The 17348-nt window shown below is 37.2% G+C and overlaps 1 protein-coding gene across 5 annotated transcripts in view; it reads right to left on the bottom strand.

The window, feature by feature from the left end:
* Positions 1-17348, bottom strand: part of CADPS2 (calcium dependent secretion activator 2) — a 317678-nt gene that overhangs the window by 42997 nt on the left and 257333 nt on the right. For 3 of the 5 annotated variants that reach the window (XM_086747222.1, XM_086747229.1, XM_086747251.1), the window contains 4 exons: positions 17101-17257; positions 9418-9559; positions 9170-9289; positions 1856-2011 (listed from right to left, as the gene is read on the bottom strand). In XM_086747222.1, the coding sequence (XP_086603348.1) occupies positions 1856-2011; positions 9170-9289; positions 9418-9559; positions 17101-17257 (575 nt within the window). The remainder of the gene's footprint in view (positions 1-1855; positions 2012-9169; positions 9290-9417; positions 9560-17100; positions 17258-17348) is intronic. The other 2 variants (XM_086747235.1, XM_086747243.1) reach the window with 1 other exon arrangement.

Here is a 17348-nt window from a genome sequence, read left to right as displayed (position 1 = left end):
GCTGCATCAAGAGGAGCGTGGCCAGCAGGTCGAGGGAGGTGATTCTGCCCCTCTACTCTGCCCTGGTGAGACCCGACCTGGAGTACTGTGTCCAGTTCTGGAGCCCCCAACACAAGGACATGGAGCAGTTGGAGATGGTCCAGAGGAGGGCCACAAAGATGATAAAAGGGCTGGAGCACCTCTCTTATGAGGACAGGCTGAGAGAGTTGGGGCTGTTCAGCCTGCAGAAGAGGAGGCTCCGGGGAGACCTGATAGCGGTCTTCCAGTACCTCAAGGGGGCCTACAAGAAAGATGGGGAGAGGCTGTTTAGTAGGGCCTGTTGCAATAAGACAAGGAGTAATGATTTTAAAATAGAGGGGGGTAGATTTAGACTAGAAATTAGGAAAATTCTTTTTTATGATGCAAGTTGTAGAACACTGGAACAGGTTGCCCAGAGAGGTGGTGGATGCCCCATCCCTGGAATCGTTCAAGGCCAGGCTGGATGAGGCTCTGAGCAACCTGATCTAGTCAGGGATGTCCCTGCTTCTTGCAGGGGGGTTGGACTAGATGACCGTTGAAGGTCCCTTCCAACTCTAACTATTCTATGATTCTATGATTCTATGATTTGTTGGATATTTGTAGTTGACTGAGCTTCTACGCCAAATTCTTTAGAACAGATGGATGTAAACTTACACAACTTAAATTTTAGCAGGTATTTTTCAGATCTTCTTTTGCTACAGAGCTTAAACTTTTATTTCATTCACGATATCATACTCCTCCCACAATCAAACAGAAATGTTTGTGAAATGCTTCTGCCTTTTTTACCATGATTTCATCGTGGCAGCTCTATCAATAGGCTCATATACTAAGCCTAAGGTTCTCCTTGTTCCTACTATATTTAACAGAAAATAAAAAAATACTGTATTATTAGATTCAACCTTGACGGATGATAAAGGTTCCCTATTTCTTTAGTCTTCCTTATAAATATTGTATATTTTCTGATTAATACTATTAAATTGTCTACAAAATTCCTTTATTTTTTCCCTATTCTTCTATTTATTTTTTTTCAAAATAAATATTTTTACGTGTCCAGACAAAGTTTTCTCTGTCTGTGGGACCATGGCTTCTGAAGCACCTAACAGGACATCTCTGTATATTTTCTAGACATATAGCTATTTCTTCTAAACTCAATGATACGTACTGAAATCTATGGCAGAGATCTTTTTAAATCACCTATGCTTAATTTAAAAGAATATACCCGTAATTACAAGATACAGCTCATGAAAAAAACAACACTGTGTTTTCTATAATTTCCACAAGCTTAGTGATATAAAACTTAGTTTCAGTTGGATGACTTACAGACAGCCTACTTTTGTTTATTGTATAAATGCAGAAATGATGTATACTCTTCAGTTTGTAATGTATTTCTTAGAGACAGTACTCTAAAATAATGACAAATTAAATAGTATTATTAATTGAAAATAAAGAATAATACAGTAATAGAGAAGAGAAATGTACAAAAATAAAAAGGTTATTTTAGTAGAATTCTGAGATTTGTTAATATTTGCCAAAAATATGGAATAGAAAAGAGATTTGGTTTACTGACTTCCAAGGGACTCTTCACAACATACGTAGAAATTCTCCTTGGTATTTCCTAGATCTTGCCAAGTTGCTGATTGTCCAATGCTGGGAAATACACACAAGTCACGAGCTCTTTACAATTGCCTTGATTCCTATGACCTTTCCCTATTGTTCTGCTACTGATCATGGCAGGAAACAGGGTTTTGGTACAGATGTACCTCTGTGAGCCAGTATGGCTGTTCCTATGTTAATTTCCAAATCTCTCCCAATATTTAATTGATCTTTTCAACTGTACCTTTTAACGCAGGCTTCTATCATGTCAGTGGCCATAAGTTTAAGTCTCTGCTCTAAATGGTGGGCAAATTCTGGTTCTGGCCAGTGAAGATCGAAAACAAACATCTGCAGGGCATCCAGTTTCCAGAAAAGATCTTCGGATGTGGCTGAGCCATTCCTATAAGAAACAAAACAAAACAAAGTCCCCAAGAAACAGAAGATAAATGTATGGATTTCTATCCCAATGCCACAGAATTATCTAAGGTAATAAGATATTTTCCTTATCACACCATCTTCCTCCTTCACTTCACTGTATCTCATAGCACAGTTGCTGTTATTCCACAAAAGTGAAAATGGTCACAGAAAACTTTAAATAGTTCCCATCTGTTAGCTGAGAAATACGACGGGCTAGGGAGGTAGATGGGATGATGGGGAACATGGAAAATGAAGTAGGTCAAATTTCAGATCAAGACAGGAAAAATAAAAGGTAAAGGAGTTATTAATTAGTAAGGACCTTTTCAAAACAGTGAAGACTTTGCACATATGTTTCCTTGCCTTCATAACTCTGGTTGACAAGCCTACCAAAGAAATGAGGATGCTAGTAGCAATATTGTAAAAGAGATACCCAGACAAATAGTCCCTTGATAAACACTCATTAATTCTAACTGGGTGAATAACATCAGATCCCGGTGGAAAAAATAGAAGAGAAACTAAAGAAATTTGTGCACAAACAAAACAGGGGATTAATATGGCACCATGTCACCTCAGATTGTCCATGTGATTTTAAAGTTCCTCTTTCACCCTGAATGAACTGCTAAATTTAAAGATATTTGCTTGTGATAAGACACAACAATTTAAGGCTAGTCTTAGCAGTAATTACAGTTAGACTTCCACTGTCACCGTGGATTAATTACATTTGTTGTATTGTAACGCCCAGGTTATTGTTTAAGGAGCCATAATAGTATCATTCCAGGATGCTAGTGACACAAGCAATGAAAACTCTGCCTGATAGTCCCAGTTCAGATCCAAATAGTTTAAATACGTCACTACTGTCATTTTCTTTCTTCTGTCTCATGACAAAAGAACATAATTATCAAAGTGTTAAGTGATTCCATCTTGCGTAGAAGGAGTCAGTGGACGCTGAGTGTGCTCAGGACAGAGCAGGGTCAGATTAAAAAATAAACCAAGGACCTCTAATACCTAACAATCTAATGCACCCCTCAGACAGCAGCACACTCAGTGGTTCACATCAGCTTAACCAAGAGAAGTGAAGCAAACCACAGCTCACATTCAGGGCTCTGAAGAGGCAGCACGGATGCAGCAGGAGCACTGCTTTGGTCTCACAGCACCCCACCACCCTCTAGACCCACCCAACTGCCCGCCTTGCCCCATTGCCTTAATGTGACCACAGCTTCGGAGCCATCGCTGCCTTCTGCAATGCCGTCTCAGTGCCGAAAGCGGCTGCCAGGCCAGGCAAAGGGAGCGGCCAGCAAGGGCTGGGCAGCAGGGCCAAGCTGGGAGCGGTGGTGCCTGCTGAGGGAAAAGGCTGGCTCCAACTGGCCGACCCTGACTTCAGCTTTAGTTTTAAATGGCGCACACTTTGATGTCTTCACTATGCATAGGAGGATATCCCACAGTTTCAAAGAGGCCTTTTTGATAACACGCATATTTTCCCCACTTATTTTAAATAGTAATTGTCAATTTTACACCACATCATGCTCCTGAAAGAAAACAGCAGAAACAGGAAAATGGCCCATGGGACTGCTAAGATTAATTAAGAAACAGAAATAACAAACAACCAACACTCCTTAGAAAGTTTATGATCCTATTGGGCTATTTCTTAAGTTACATGATAACCAAATATTGAAGATTTCACTACATCTCCTGTGTACACTTGCAGTGAGTGAAGTAGTAGATGTTACGTTATACACAATATTTGATTCAAAAGTAACTTAGTCAATTTTTTGAGATGACTGGGGTAAAAGAAGAAGAGAAATTATATAGGTACAGAAACGGGGACAATCTCAGTATATATATTACAATTGATAAGAACAAATATTTTCTAGAAAACAAAACATACTTTCTCAAGAAACAGAACTACCATTTTTCATCATCAGATCATACAATTTAACCATATTTTTTTCTTCCATAGTTTTTTTCTTTTTTTGCCTAATGGAATTCCAAATGAAATTCTTTAGGACTCAGGAGGACTAATGTGCTCTCGATAACACCAATGTATTCTTATGCACGTTCACTCCCTCGTAGCCACTTAATTTGGTTTCATTATACTGCCAAATAAAGATTCATAATTGTAATAAATGTAATAATAGACATGGGTTCAGGAAACACTAATTCATTCTATGAGAAACATTCATTCATTTTCTTTTCATATAATTTTGAGGTCCCATTCTCCAATTTTTTATTTGGCATTGTCCAATGGCATTTGAATTTGACTAAAATATTAAACTCGGAAGATGCAGATGGAAAATAAAGTGCTACAACAGCAACTATTTTTTTCCTAGTTCACACATCCAGACACAAACATCAAATTTGTTTGTTAAATGCTGCAGAAACCTGTGATTTCAATCAACTTGTTACTGCTATTTGTACCAGATATTTATTTTATTTGGATTTTAGGCTTTTTCCTAGCCCTTATTCAGTAAAAGCATTAGAAATTGTACTAATTGTCAGCACACACCTCAATACCCTGAAGTGGTTGTACGGTCCATAGATTTGCTTTCCCTACTAGCAGTCAGTTTTGTCACTTCTGGGTTTAATACTCCATAAAATGTAACATGAAGAAAAGCCAAACTCAGTTTTTACCTCCTCCTGGCAGCAGGAGGAATTCCTGCATTTGAATCAAACCAGCAAAGCATTTGAATCTACATTCATAATTGCAGAAATTTTTTTTTTTTGTGAAGGGACTGGACACGTCTCTGGCTGTTGGACAGTTTTTATTTGAACCTGTATGGTAAAGCTACTTCAGTCTAATGAATGGGATAATATTGCTCTACCAGCAAACGGAACTGGTACTCTTTTTTTTTTTTTTTTAAACTATATACAATATAGTTATCTATATTTTTAAAATCAAGTACAAACTTCACTGTTCTGCTGATCAAAACTGAAGCTTTCAGCACCAGTTCTTTGTGCAAAAGGTACCTTGTAGTTGTCCACTCTTTTTAATCAGGTCATGGCAGTAAGAGTAGGTTTCCAACGATTAAAAGGGGCAAATATTATGCCCATCCTATTTTTTTTTTAATGGCAATTTAACTTTGTATTTGGTCACACTCTGACTGGGAGATCGGACCAGATATCTTCAGAAGTCCATTTTAACCTAGATTATTTTATGGCTTTATGCCTTGCATCACACCGAGCACAGCAAAAAAACATCCAAGACACAATGTTTCTTCAAGACCCTGCAGAATATTAAACATAGGAGCTGCATATAGTCTCCTAAGCAATTCACTTATCCACCGATAGCTGAGAGGCAGCTTCCCACTAGGCCTGCCAGCTCTCTAAGCAGTAGCAATTAGGCAAACAGTCCACTAATAAAGCACACTGGCGGAAAAACCAGCACACACACGACTTCAGAGTAGACACAGAATATGTCGTTTGTTGATTAGATGTCAAACTCTATAAGGTAGCTTGGGATATGAAAATATAGGAGAATTATTAAATATCCAAGGACATTCTCAATCAACCACAAGACTTAAAAAAGCTGTCTTCCACTTTTACATCTACGTCCTTGCCATTACCAAGGGCAACAATTATGATTTTATAAATTACTGTAATTATCTTTTTTTAAGGTTATTACTGAGTTACTACCCATGAGTGTTTTGTGGGGACTGTTTACAAAACAGGGCACCAGCTCTATGTGAGCCCCCAGCTTGCAAGTTCCAGCTCTACTTCCTTTATGCTGCCTCAAGACATACATTCAGGGCTCAGAAATTCAAGTGAGAATTTCTTCAACAGAAAAGGATTTTCAATTGTTATAGAGTAAATGGTGCTTGCCCCATCTCTCTATTTTCTATGAGCAGATGAGAGGGAAGGATGGAGCAGAATTTCTGCGTAGTAAGTAACTGCTTGTGTATAGTCCCTCAAAGATATTAGGGACAGAGTTACCTCATGGCTCCTCCTACATAGTTCAAGAGTAAGGTAACTTGAAGATCAAGAAACTAAAACATGTTTCTTGATTCTTCTTTCTTCCGGCTTGTTAGTATTTTTGGAAGAAATTAAATTTAGCCCACAATATACATTTGTCTTCCAGAATGTTCAATAGGAACTAGCTATATTCAAAACTCCTTATTCTACAGAAGGTAGATCAGCTAAATTTCACTATTCCATCAGTCCTGTGGCTATACATTTAAATTGTATAATTGTATATTTAAGAATGTATAAATATATACATTCTTAAAAACACAAACCGTGGCCTCCTTCCACTTTACTGCGGGCAAGCATTACAGCAGGAATGTATGCAACATGGCAGATGTAATCCCTCAAAACAGGGAAAAGTGGCCTCCTGACTTATTCATCATGCACAAACACAGAGAGAGGTCCAGAGTGAGAGCTCAGACACTTTCAGACCAGATCCCTTCATATCACCATCAGAGCACTGCGACTGCTCCAGCTGATCCCTCTTGTCACTCATTATAGCAGAGCCACAGCTGGAAGAATATTGTTGACACATTTCCATTAATGTTACCTGTTCTGGCTGGAAGACAAGACAGGACTATTTTCCTGTAAGCATGTTTATTATTCCATGTTTCCCTAGCCTTAAGTTTTGCTGAACCTGATGTTCTGGACTGTCACCAGATAGCAGCAGACAACCTCAGGTCTGTATTTACAATATTTTTGGTCAGTGAATCTACGCCATGTCTCCACTGAAAATAATAACATATAATTTAAACCATAAACAATTAAAATCACCCACCAATCTAACTTAAGAGCTAGGTTCAGAAGAGGCAGAGAAATTAAATTTAAAATAAGAAACGGAACAGAAATGCAATTTAAAGTAGTACATTTGAATTAATGAATAAGGAAAAAAATTCCCTCATTGTGGTTGACTAGAAGCTTTTACAGAATATTGAAACTTTTTTGCTCTTTAAGGGTGTTGTCTTCAGCCAAATGGAACAGTAATCCACAGTGCTCTGCATGTCTAGCCAAGGTGTCCTCTGAGTTGTCCTCTCCTGAGACTAATCAAGAAAAACAGACTACTACTCATAACACTTTCCCCCTTTCATCTCCCTTCCCAATGCCCAATAATAAAAGGTTAAGCCAAAACAACTGAAAACGAGGTAATGATTTTTCTAAAGTGTTGTTATACGTGGCATACATGTACTGCTCCAAAACATGTGAAAAGGAAAAAAAAAAAAGCAACAGTTAATTAAAAATTATAAACAATCTTCTCTATTAATGTTCAAAAGAACTGCAGCAACTTTTATGTGAAAGGAGAGGAGGAATAATTGACTTGCAGTGCCTTTGCTTTTATTTTTTGATCCAAATACAATACATGGCCATTCTGAGAAGTTACTTGGCTCTTCAGTAGGACATAGGAAGGGTGATTCTTAAAATACTACCTGAATTCTACAGGATTACAAAGGTAACTTAATACTACCTGCAAGCGTGAATGTTAATTTATACATATTTTCTAAAATGCAACTTCAAAGCTCTACATTTAAGGAACAAGAACATGAAGAGGTGCCTACAATGGAGCCAGCACCTTGGCAGACCTCTTCTTTAATGCTGTGTGGGGCAGCTGAAAGAGGATGATGGCCATACCGACACCGCTCATCTCCACTTCTCTTGAGAAGCAGCAGAGCGACAGCTACCGCTGGCAAGTGCTTACAGCACATGTCAACCCCAGTGTTCACTGAACACTTTGAAAACCTCACTGATTAGTTTAGGATGCTATGCATACTTTGTCATACACACTATGAACCTTAATACCAGAAGATGTGCAAGGGGGATGAGCCGATGGCTGAATTTTACTATACTTGCACATTTTTTTGAAAATACAGTCTAGAAATTTATTGCTACACCAAAACTTTCATTTACGAAAGATCTACCACTATAATCCTCCAACTAGATTATTTATTTATTATATATTAATTATAAATTCAATTTTCAAAATACATGAGTTTTAACATGTACAAGTTATTTTTACTGGATGGGGTTGCTAGAATACAGACTGTAAGAAGACCACATCAAAGATTATAACAGCTCTTAACTCTGAAAGCTTTCTTTAAAAAAAAAAGTATCCCTTGAAAGCATGGGGATAAGAGAAAGGAATTTGAGTAGCAGAAGACCAATTAGTTTGTATTCAAAGCTGAAATGACTTGCCTAAGCACATCAGGAGAAACCTAGTATTATTATAGTAAACACAAAAGGTACCAAAGCCAAGGATTAAGAGGAATTTTGTCAACTTTTAGAGGTATTAGGAACAGAACAACAATCATAATACTCAACAGACAAGTGCCAGAAGTCTGGCAGAGCAAAAACTATCAACTCTTTCAGTAATGGATCTGAGTGCTTGTTAGGAGTGTTGAACTCCATCATAAACTTGAGAAGGCAATACTTGACTTGAAATAATATTAACAAGCTTTGCATCTTGAACATGCGTTTTTTTTGAAGTCTTTCACAATCATCCTTTCCTAATACAACTTTAGCTAAAATGAAGTTTTTCTTGAGCCTTTCTCTAACATATATCAATGTGTCCTCACACAGAAATCAGGCCAGTAACTATGGGAATATTCCCACAGAACAGGAAACACTTACTCTATTTTTTTTTTTTTTAAGAAAAGAGCACTGAAATGTTGGGGAGAAATAAAAAAGAAATATATATTTTTTTCAAACAGACAAAGAAATGGAGGTACTTCTATTCTGGGTACTTACTAATCTTTTACTATTTCCCCGTAACATTTAATCTAATGACAAAATTTGCAATAAATTCTTTTCAGAACCAATAGACAATGAGTTAACCAAACTCATGCAAAAATACGATAGGTTGCTTCACTTTACAAAACCATGATCTAAAATCAATTCTCGAAAAGGTTCCCCACTGCTTATTAATTCAGAAGAGTCATTAGGTTGTTTAGGGTATTAAACACCATTCATATTATGACAGACCTTTGCCAAGTTGATTTTGTAAGTTATCAGGTTTAAGACTGCTACATTTTAATGCACTAGAAAGCGCAACTCCATGCTTGGCTCACTCCCAAGAGACAATAATTTCCAACTAAGGGATCATAAACACCATGCAATCCAAATACAGCTGCACAGAACACTAGCAAGGCCATGCAGAGCTGACACAGTCAGAAGGTTATTGAAGAATACACACGTGGAGTCATATAAAGAAGTCATCCAGGTTGGTGTAGTAAAGCTAGGTATTTGTGGAAGATTAAGAGGCAAACTTGGAACTTTTGGAAGAGCTACATTAGGAAGACTGTTGGTGATGCTCCTGTGAAGAAATAAACAATGTAGGAATACAATAAAAAATAGAATATTTAGAGGACAACAGGGGAGAACACCTGATTAGACAGAAAGCTATAGGCAGGTGCTTGTTCAGATCTTGCAGAAAGCACTTACTTGACAGGTTGCCATGACTCTTGTTCAAGACCTCTGTGAATGGACTGGGCAATTGATGATTCCATGAGATCGATGTAGCGGATGACCATGGGAACAAAAATTTCTTGCAAGTGCTTGTGAAACTTTCCATTGCATAAAAATGCTTTAAAAAACAAACAAAACACAAATAAAAAAAAAATGTCAGGCCTTTCCCTACTTTATTTTGTTACAGGAAAAAGTACTTCTTAAAATGTTTTGGTACACAAAAGCATTTTAAGAACAAGATCCAGCTCGTGCAGGCAATACAGTTCATAAAAGATAAATGAAGTGCTCCATGAGGATACTGCAGTACATTTTAAACTGTCACTGTAATGAAAACTAGGCACATATTGAAGTTCCTTGTTGAACGAGAACACTTTTGCATCTTTAAAATTAAGAATTAATAATATACTTTGCTGAATCTAAGCCTTAGCAATTTTGTTCAATACTTAGACACCAAGACAGAACAAAGAAACCAAACCAATCAAACAGTATTTGAATGTCAGTCAATTATTTTTATTCTCCTTATGCTAAGAACATAAGTCTCAATAGCCTCAAAAACTATAGAGGTACACAGTATTTCTTCCAGATTGCTTAACACAAAAAGGCAATATGTGACATATGAGTGTTTGGGGGAATACGAACAGTTTCCCCATCTGCTCTGTGTCCTCGGGAGCTGGTAAAGTCCTGAATCACTGCCCACAGCTACACAGGACATTCAATTAGCTCTTCAATAGAAAGCACGCCTTGGTATGCCTATGCATGTCCATACATAAAAATCTCAAAGCCCAGAGCTCACCACCAGAACCCTGGCTTTTCCCATCCTGACACGTGCGCAAACCACATCCAGACCCCACAAACAAAAGTACCTCCCAGTCAGCCTGTGTTCATGTGAAACCCAGCCCCAGCAGCCAAACTTGCCTCTCCTCTGCCCTCTCAACTGTTTCGCAAAATTTTAAAGGACGCTAACTCTATACTTCCCTTCTGGAAGTTTGCTCATTCTCTGGTGTGATTATCTCCAAATTTACAGCAATTTTAGTTTTATAACTATTTAAAGGAAGTCCTGAAAATTAGTTGCCTAAAGCGCTTAGGAAAGCTGACAACATGTAACACACCTATAGGTGTTCTCTTGCTTTTTCAAAGAAATGGAGTCTACTGATGGGCATAGTATAAGCGTGAAGCGTATTACTCAAGAAAAGTAAATTAACTATAAGCATATAAAATGATCTGCTTCACAGATGGGGTTTACTGCATGAAAAACTGTATACACAATGCAAACGGAAGATGCTTAAAACCTGAAAATACGTTTGCCACCACCACCGCTTGTCCCGGTACTCCTTGAAACACTCTCTAGCAAATCCTAACTTAGTGCACTAATGTCCTGTCCCACCAACAGAGTCTATCAGTTTCATGTTTTGAATGAAACACCCATGTTCACCCATTAATCCAGCACTGTTATTAGAACCTATATGAATATTGCACATGGAATTAATACAGACAAGTTGAGTCGTAGAGAGACATTTTCATGATTTTGGTAGCCCTGCTTTTCTCCTACTCATATTCTGGATTCTAATTTGATTTGAATGGCTACCACAACCATATTTTCAGGAGGTTTTCTCCTCTTCCTAAAAAACCCTGGCTGGGTCACAGGGCTCAAAACACTGGAAATCATATCATAAGATCACAATTCCCCTTTGTTCCACTACCAGTACACCTCCACGTACAACATACAAAAATAATTTCTATAACTTCCAGGAACTCCTTTGTCTTCCATTCCTGAATGATGTCCACCACAAACTGAACTTGGGAGAGATGAAGACTATGGGGAAAATGTGTCATCAAGTTCCAGTTTTCTATTGCTACTTAAAGTGCAAGGAAGTGCCTTTGTTGCTGCATGTCTGGACAACACTTTTTTCCTCTTTAAATGCAATTATCTGAAGCCAAGAACTATCTTCTTGTGAGTAAGATATCCTTGTAGAGTAATAGGAGATAACATATCAATCACTTTTATGTAAGGAGATAAGACTGATGTGATCAGCTCTCTCAGGTTTTGCCATCCTCTCTTGCTAAGAATTTCGAAACTTTTAGCTAATTTCAACCATATTACACACAGGGGGGAAAATTTCAGATACATGGTTTCATGAAAACAGGCAGCTAAGTAGCAGGCAGAGATTTCCACTGAGAAAAAGGCAGCGGCATAGGCTCATCTCTTATTAAACTCTTGAGAATCCACCCTTGAGAGCACCTATGAGTCCATTACAAACATGCTCCATTATTTACACTGCTCATAGAACTACTTGTTAACTAGCCAGTTCTGGCACAATTATTTGTATATCAGGCACTCAAAACAGTGTTATTTTTTTCTATATTTATACATCTTAAAACTGCAGCATCTGTGACCAGCAATAATAACAACTGAGAATGATTTGGGTATTAACACAAAGGTTGCAGAGTGAACAGCTGATGAACGTTGCCTTTGAGAAACAAAAGGTGGCTGGTATCAAACTGCCTATCAATCAGGCTGATTTTTCAAGGCAACTTTGAGCTTAAAAACAACAAGAATACAACTGTGTCAAGTCAATATTGCTGCTTTATAGCGAATCAGTGCAGGACTGGAATTAATCAGGAAATCACAGTTACATGAAGGGATGAGCTTGTGGTTTACTGTTTTCTGAGCACACCACAGAAATGCTCCGCTACAAGCTCTACTCTGGGAATTACAGTAATAAAGTCTCATGAGCAGGAGGGCAACTCTTGTTATTCCGAAGCTGGAATGAAATTTAAAGAAGTCACAGGCAATAAAAGCTGTTCAACTTAAAAAGCTAAATTATTTTCCTAACATTCTGACAGCAGTCCTGCAGGGAAGTAAAACTTTCCAAAATGATGCCAAGACTCTTAATCCAACTGCACCTCCACAGAGATCCCTCTGTATTTGGGCACACACACAAGAGTGCTGCCTCGGATCAACAACTTGGCGAGCATTTTGTTTTCCCAGGGCTTGAGGACATGGTAGCTCTGATTTACCTATCTGGAGATCCCTGTCAAGGATTACTGCAGGGCAGGGAAAGTGCTCAGAGCACAGGGGTAAGCGATATAGCTGAGTATCATCATTGGAGTCAGGGCACCCTACACTATGATTAGAACTGATCTTGCCAAGAGGTACCACCAGTACATCAAAGCAGATGGGAAATGAGATCCTTGAGGAAATGCCACACTTTAAATCCCTCAACTACCACTTGTCTTTAAAGCTACGTAGCTTAATTCTCCATTGTCTTGTCAATATAGACACCCCACACCCTCTTCAAATGAGCCAGCTCATATTCAGGCAAACAACAACAAAATGAAAGCCTATGCCAGGGCAAACCAATGCATATACAATATTAATGCAAACCAGATTGCAGACTCCCAATAAAAAAAATTCTCGAAACACTGAAGTTGAAGATGAAAGTTATTCAACTTTTACATATTAAGTAGCTGAAATATATTACAATACAACAAGAAAACACCAGAGACAAAAAGTACAGTCTAGTAATGCAGCGCTGGAATGAGGTTTCTCCTCTAACAGCAGGAAAAGAATCTGCTGTGCTTGTGTACATCAGAAGCTGTGCGGCTTGCTTTGTTTTTACTTATACAAGGACAGCTCAGGAGTTATCCTGGAGTCAGCATGTTATGCTGTCCTGAAGAGCTTCTCCAGGATCAAAGGGAAGGAAGAACAACACAGGTTAACACGAGTCTCTTTTCCACTGACAAAATTAGCATTTTGGCAGACAGTCTACAATTATCCCGCTCTCCATAGGATTCTTGGGAAGGCACCACTTGGATTTCCTGGCATATTTAGAAATCTAAAACAAAACTATGTAACTAGGCACATGCCACTAAAAGATATCTCTGACACCTCTTAAAGAGGAATTTATACATGTCTGTCTTGAGGCACTAAAAAACTGATTACTCTGAATAATTAAAAAACTTCAGAAAGTAAATTGCTCTCTAGAGCAGACCTCTTCATAACAGAATTCATAGGCTTTGTGGGCAAAAAGTAACATGGTCATTACAGAAAATAAGATACAATCCTGGGATAACCATGTCCGCCTTCCCCCTATGAATAACCAATTCTGGAAAAAATAATTTCGCTACCATAGAGAGATATTGGGTACTGTTGTCTCTGTACAATCTGCAAAGCTTTACACAGTCAGGCATAATTGTGTATGAACAATACAAACTTTGGAGATCATTAAAATGTATAATATAAAAGCAGATACAATATTTTTTTTAAACCTTTACATTTTGAAAAACTACAGCAATTGCATTCTATTACTTATCTTCACAGTAAATATAATTTTTTAAAATAACTTTTTGTTATTTGTTAGCTCTTGTCAGAAAACCAGAAATATTTTGGAGGATATGAAGATCACACTCCTCCATCTGTTTTTTTTAAGTAGTTCTTCAGTTAGACTTAACACAACAGGAAAGCAGTCACTATTGAACTCACTGATGAACTCTTAATTGTTGTGGAATAAAGTCAGAAAAAAATGGAAGCTTAAAGTGACTCAAAATGGAGGTCTTCATAATATAACTGTGAAGCTTCTGTCAGGACTCCTCTTTCCTCCTCTCTTTTATTTCATGAGAAGTTACACGCTGCATCAGAAAAAAAGCATTTTTTTCTCATTGTTAAATGAATATTGGCTTTGAAGTATTCGGCTTGAATCTTGTCCAATGTTTTGTATACTATGTGAAATAACACATTTGATATCATTTGAATAGAAAAGACTATGCATTTCCATTATCTCACAGTCTTTCTAATATTGTATTTTAGTGACATAGTTATAAAAATAGTCTTACAAGTAAGTTTTCTTTAATGCTGTAAATGTTAGATTGTTTCTTTATTGTTAGGAGTTTGCTCATGTCAGGTTTACGTGAAAACTGACTCCTGCATCGAAGACTAGGAGCTCATTTAAAGCTCTTGAGATAGAATAACACGCAGGTGTCAGTCCTCCAAATTTCACTGAAGATTAACCTAATATGCAATATGGTGACCTAACAGTTCTTCATTTGAAAGAAATCTGAAAAGTAATCTCTGATATAGCCAGAGAGTGAGAATAACCCAGTGGGATTTCCACCTCTTCATTTCCTAATGAGTTTTTTGATAATGAGAGGTGACTTTGCCAGTCACTGTGGGCTCTATTATGGCTAATTTACTCCACTTCACTCTCCTTGTTAATTATTAACACTAGCCTTTTTATCCTCATGAGACCACATTCCAGTTTTTCCCTTTTTAGATTTTTTTTTTTTTTTCTAAATCTGTCTTTATGAAGGTGATAGTTCTCAGGAAAAGGTTTTCACTTAGGGTAAAGCTAGAATTATTTATTTCATTTTGGAAGACTGTAAAATTGATTATATAAGCATGGGGAGCTCTTTCTAATGGCTTTAATGCACTTGCAAGGTGAAAAGGCTGTTAATTAAAGACTAAGCACTTAGGTATGTTCCACTTGGGAATCAGTTCTTGGTAGAATGGTCACTTGTCACTTGCTAACATATCCACCGATTAAAAGGTGACTAATTTCCATGGTTGCTTTCCAAAAGTTCTGGAGAAAAAAAGTGTGTAATTTTCCAGATGGCTTTCACTTGCCAGAAATGGCCATTTACTGTATCTATTACCATTAGGGAATTATTGAAATCGGTATACAGCTGTGACATTTCATACAGAGTCATTTCTTATCCTTCAGTTAAGGTTTTACAATCTTGCTAATAATTGCTTTGACATGGAAGTTTTCATAAAATGTCTTTCCTAAAGTTGTTTTAATAATTTAACATTATTATCCATTTTATCTTTCAAAGAAAAAAAAAAAAAACAGTAGCCTACCAGCAACCTCTTTGCATGTGAGGACAATCCTTGTTTGTTTCTATTCCTTCTCTCAGGTTGGAACCAAAGTGCAAAGGAACACAAATGACACACTAATGTAGTTAAAAGTGGTGTCACAGAGCCTTCTTGTAAGACTACTGTAAAATACCTCCATAGCTTTCAGAAACCAAATAATTGTTTTAAGTGCATATAACATCACAGCTAGGGACGTGCTTCCTAAATTTAAAATGTAAGATGGTAGGAAAGATACCTTAATACAGGCTTCAGATTTTTAATCTGGATTTTAGATGATCAGTTACCCACTTCAAGTAATGTATAATCCACCTTGCAGAAGTCTAACTCATGAGACCCGCCACAAGATCGAACAACTTCTACACCCTCCTGAGCAGCCTTCTAAATCAAGCTTAAATTACTACCAGCACGGCAATTTTAATACCTTTCTGTGGTTGCAGTTTGTCCAACAAGAGATCCAGATTAAACATTCACAAATATCTTAAAAACAAACGAAGGGAAACACTATCAGACAAATTTTATTTCACTAGAATAACATGCGAAAAAAGAAATAATCAGGAATATGGCATTTCATGTATTGCTAAATGTCACTGTAAGGAAACATAATTCATGAAGAGACCTCTAAGACTGGATGTCAATGTTCCTTTGCTCTGTTCTAGATCACATCCAAAGTGGTGCAATAACAGTGACTGTCAACAACCCTGTCTAAGAGTCAGCTTTAGTGGTCCTGTCCATTTGCCCCTTTCTCTCCATGAAGCTCATCATCAGTGTTACAGTGAATTGCACATTTGCTCATTGCTCCATTTCATGATACAGGGCTGCAGCCAACAGGTAAGGTACTATACTGAGACGATCTACATATTTCAATAAACAGTTGGCAGCTAAGGTTAATAATAATACAATGATAAATAGTATAGGTTGCAATACGTGTAACCTTGGAGAAAAGCTCTTGAATACTATTTTCCCTTCTTTCAGTCAAGCAGTTTCCATACACAGAGGTAAAATTCTTAAAAGCTTCTGAACCTCCACAGAAATAAAATGAATTTTCCAGGAAGAGTTAAAAATTATTTATTGTATTTATAATAAAAAAAAAACAATTTGGGAATAATGTCCAAAATAACGAAAAAAAAAACCCCAGTAGGGCATTTAATCTTTTTTTTTTTTTTTAAAAAACCCAAAATATAAGTAAACATATAAAACAGCACAAATATATTTTTTTCTTTATGATTCCTTAAAATGTTAGGACAAATTACCTGTCTGCAAAACAAGATGCAATTCAATGTTTTTAAAAAAAACACCTAATCCATTTTCTGTGGTTTCATTGGTTATTTCCTGAATTCCATTATTAAAATCACTTTCACATAATAACACTCTGATTTACTGTGTATATCTTACCACATTCACGTGAAGCCTGCAATACTTCATAGACATAACTAGTCTGAAAGTAGTTTGCATGAAGGCTTACAATGAAATATTAACCACAATCCTACATTTAAGCACTACAGATTAAACATAAAATATTAAATACATAATATGCTGCCTGTACATAATTGATTTAAAACTGAGCAATTTGTGAGACTGAATGGTTAAAGGATCACCAGAAAAAAGATGGAAATGGTGTAAGGATAGAAACTGCTCAACTTCCCAGAAATGGAACAACAGGATATAAATCATAAAGTGTCAGGCACTGTCACTTTTATTTTTAGAATTGCATTATACAGAAACACATTTCTAAGGTGTGTGCACATTGAAAAATCTTATGCATATAAGAAGTAAAGAACTGAAGATCTTACTGTCGTTTCTGAGGGCGTTATTCAGCAGCTGGAAAAGTGGGAAGCTGTCCCAGGAGTCCTGCGGCTGTGCCTCGAGTACTGAATCCATATCAACAGAATAAAGAGATAAAAACTTCTCTGCATGCTCAGCCAATAATTCTGGCCACCAAGCGAATGCCTGCAAACACGACAAAATAGAATTACTAAACACGAGTCATAAAGCAAAGAAATGTGTTGTATCTATGGCAAAATACATTTGGATATGTCAC

Source organism: Chlamydotis macqueenii, chromosome 1, assembly GCF_036417535.1.
Source record: "Chlamydotis macqueenii isolate bChlMac1 chromosome 1, bChlMac1.mat, whole genome shotgun sequence".
In the NCBI taxonomy this organism is placed as follows: domain Eukaryota; kingdom Metazoa; phylum Chordata; class Aves; order Otidiformes; family Otididae; genus Chlamydotis; species Chlamydotis macqueenii.
The sequence above is the reverse complement of the archived record's forward strand: the minus strand, read 5'-3'. Positions and strand labels throughout refer to the sequence as shown.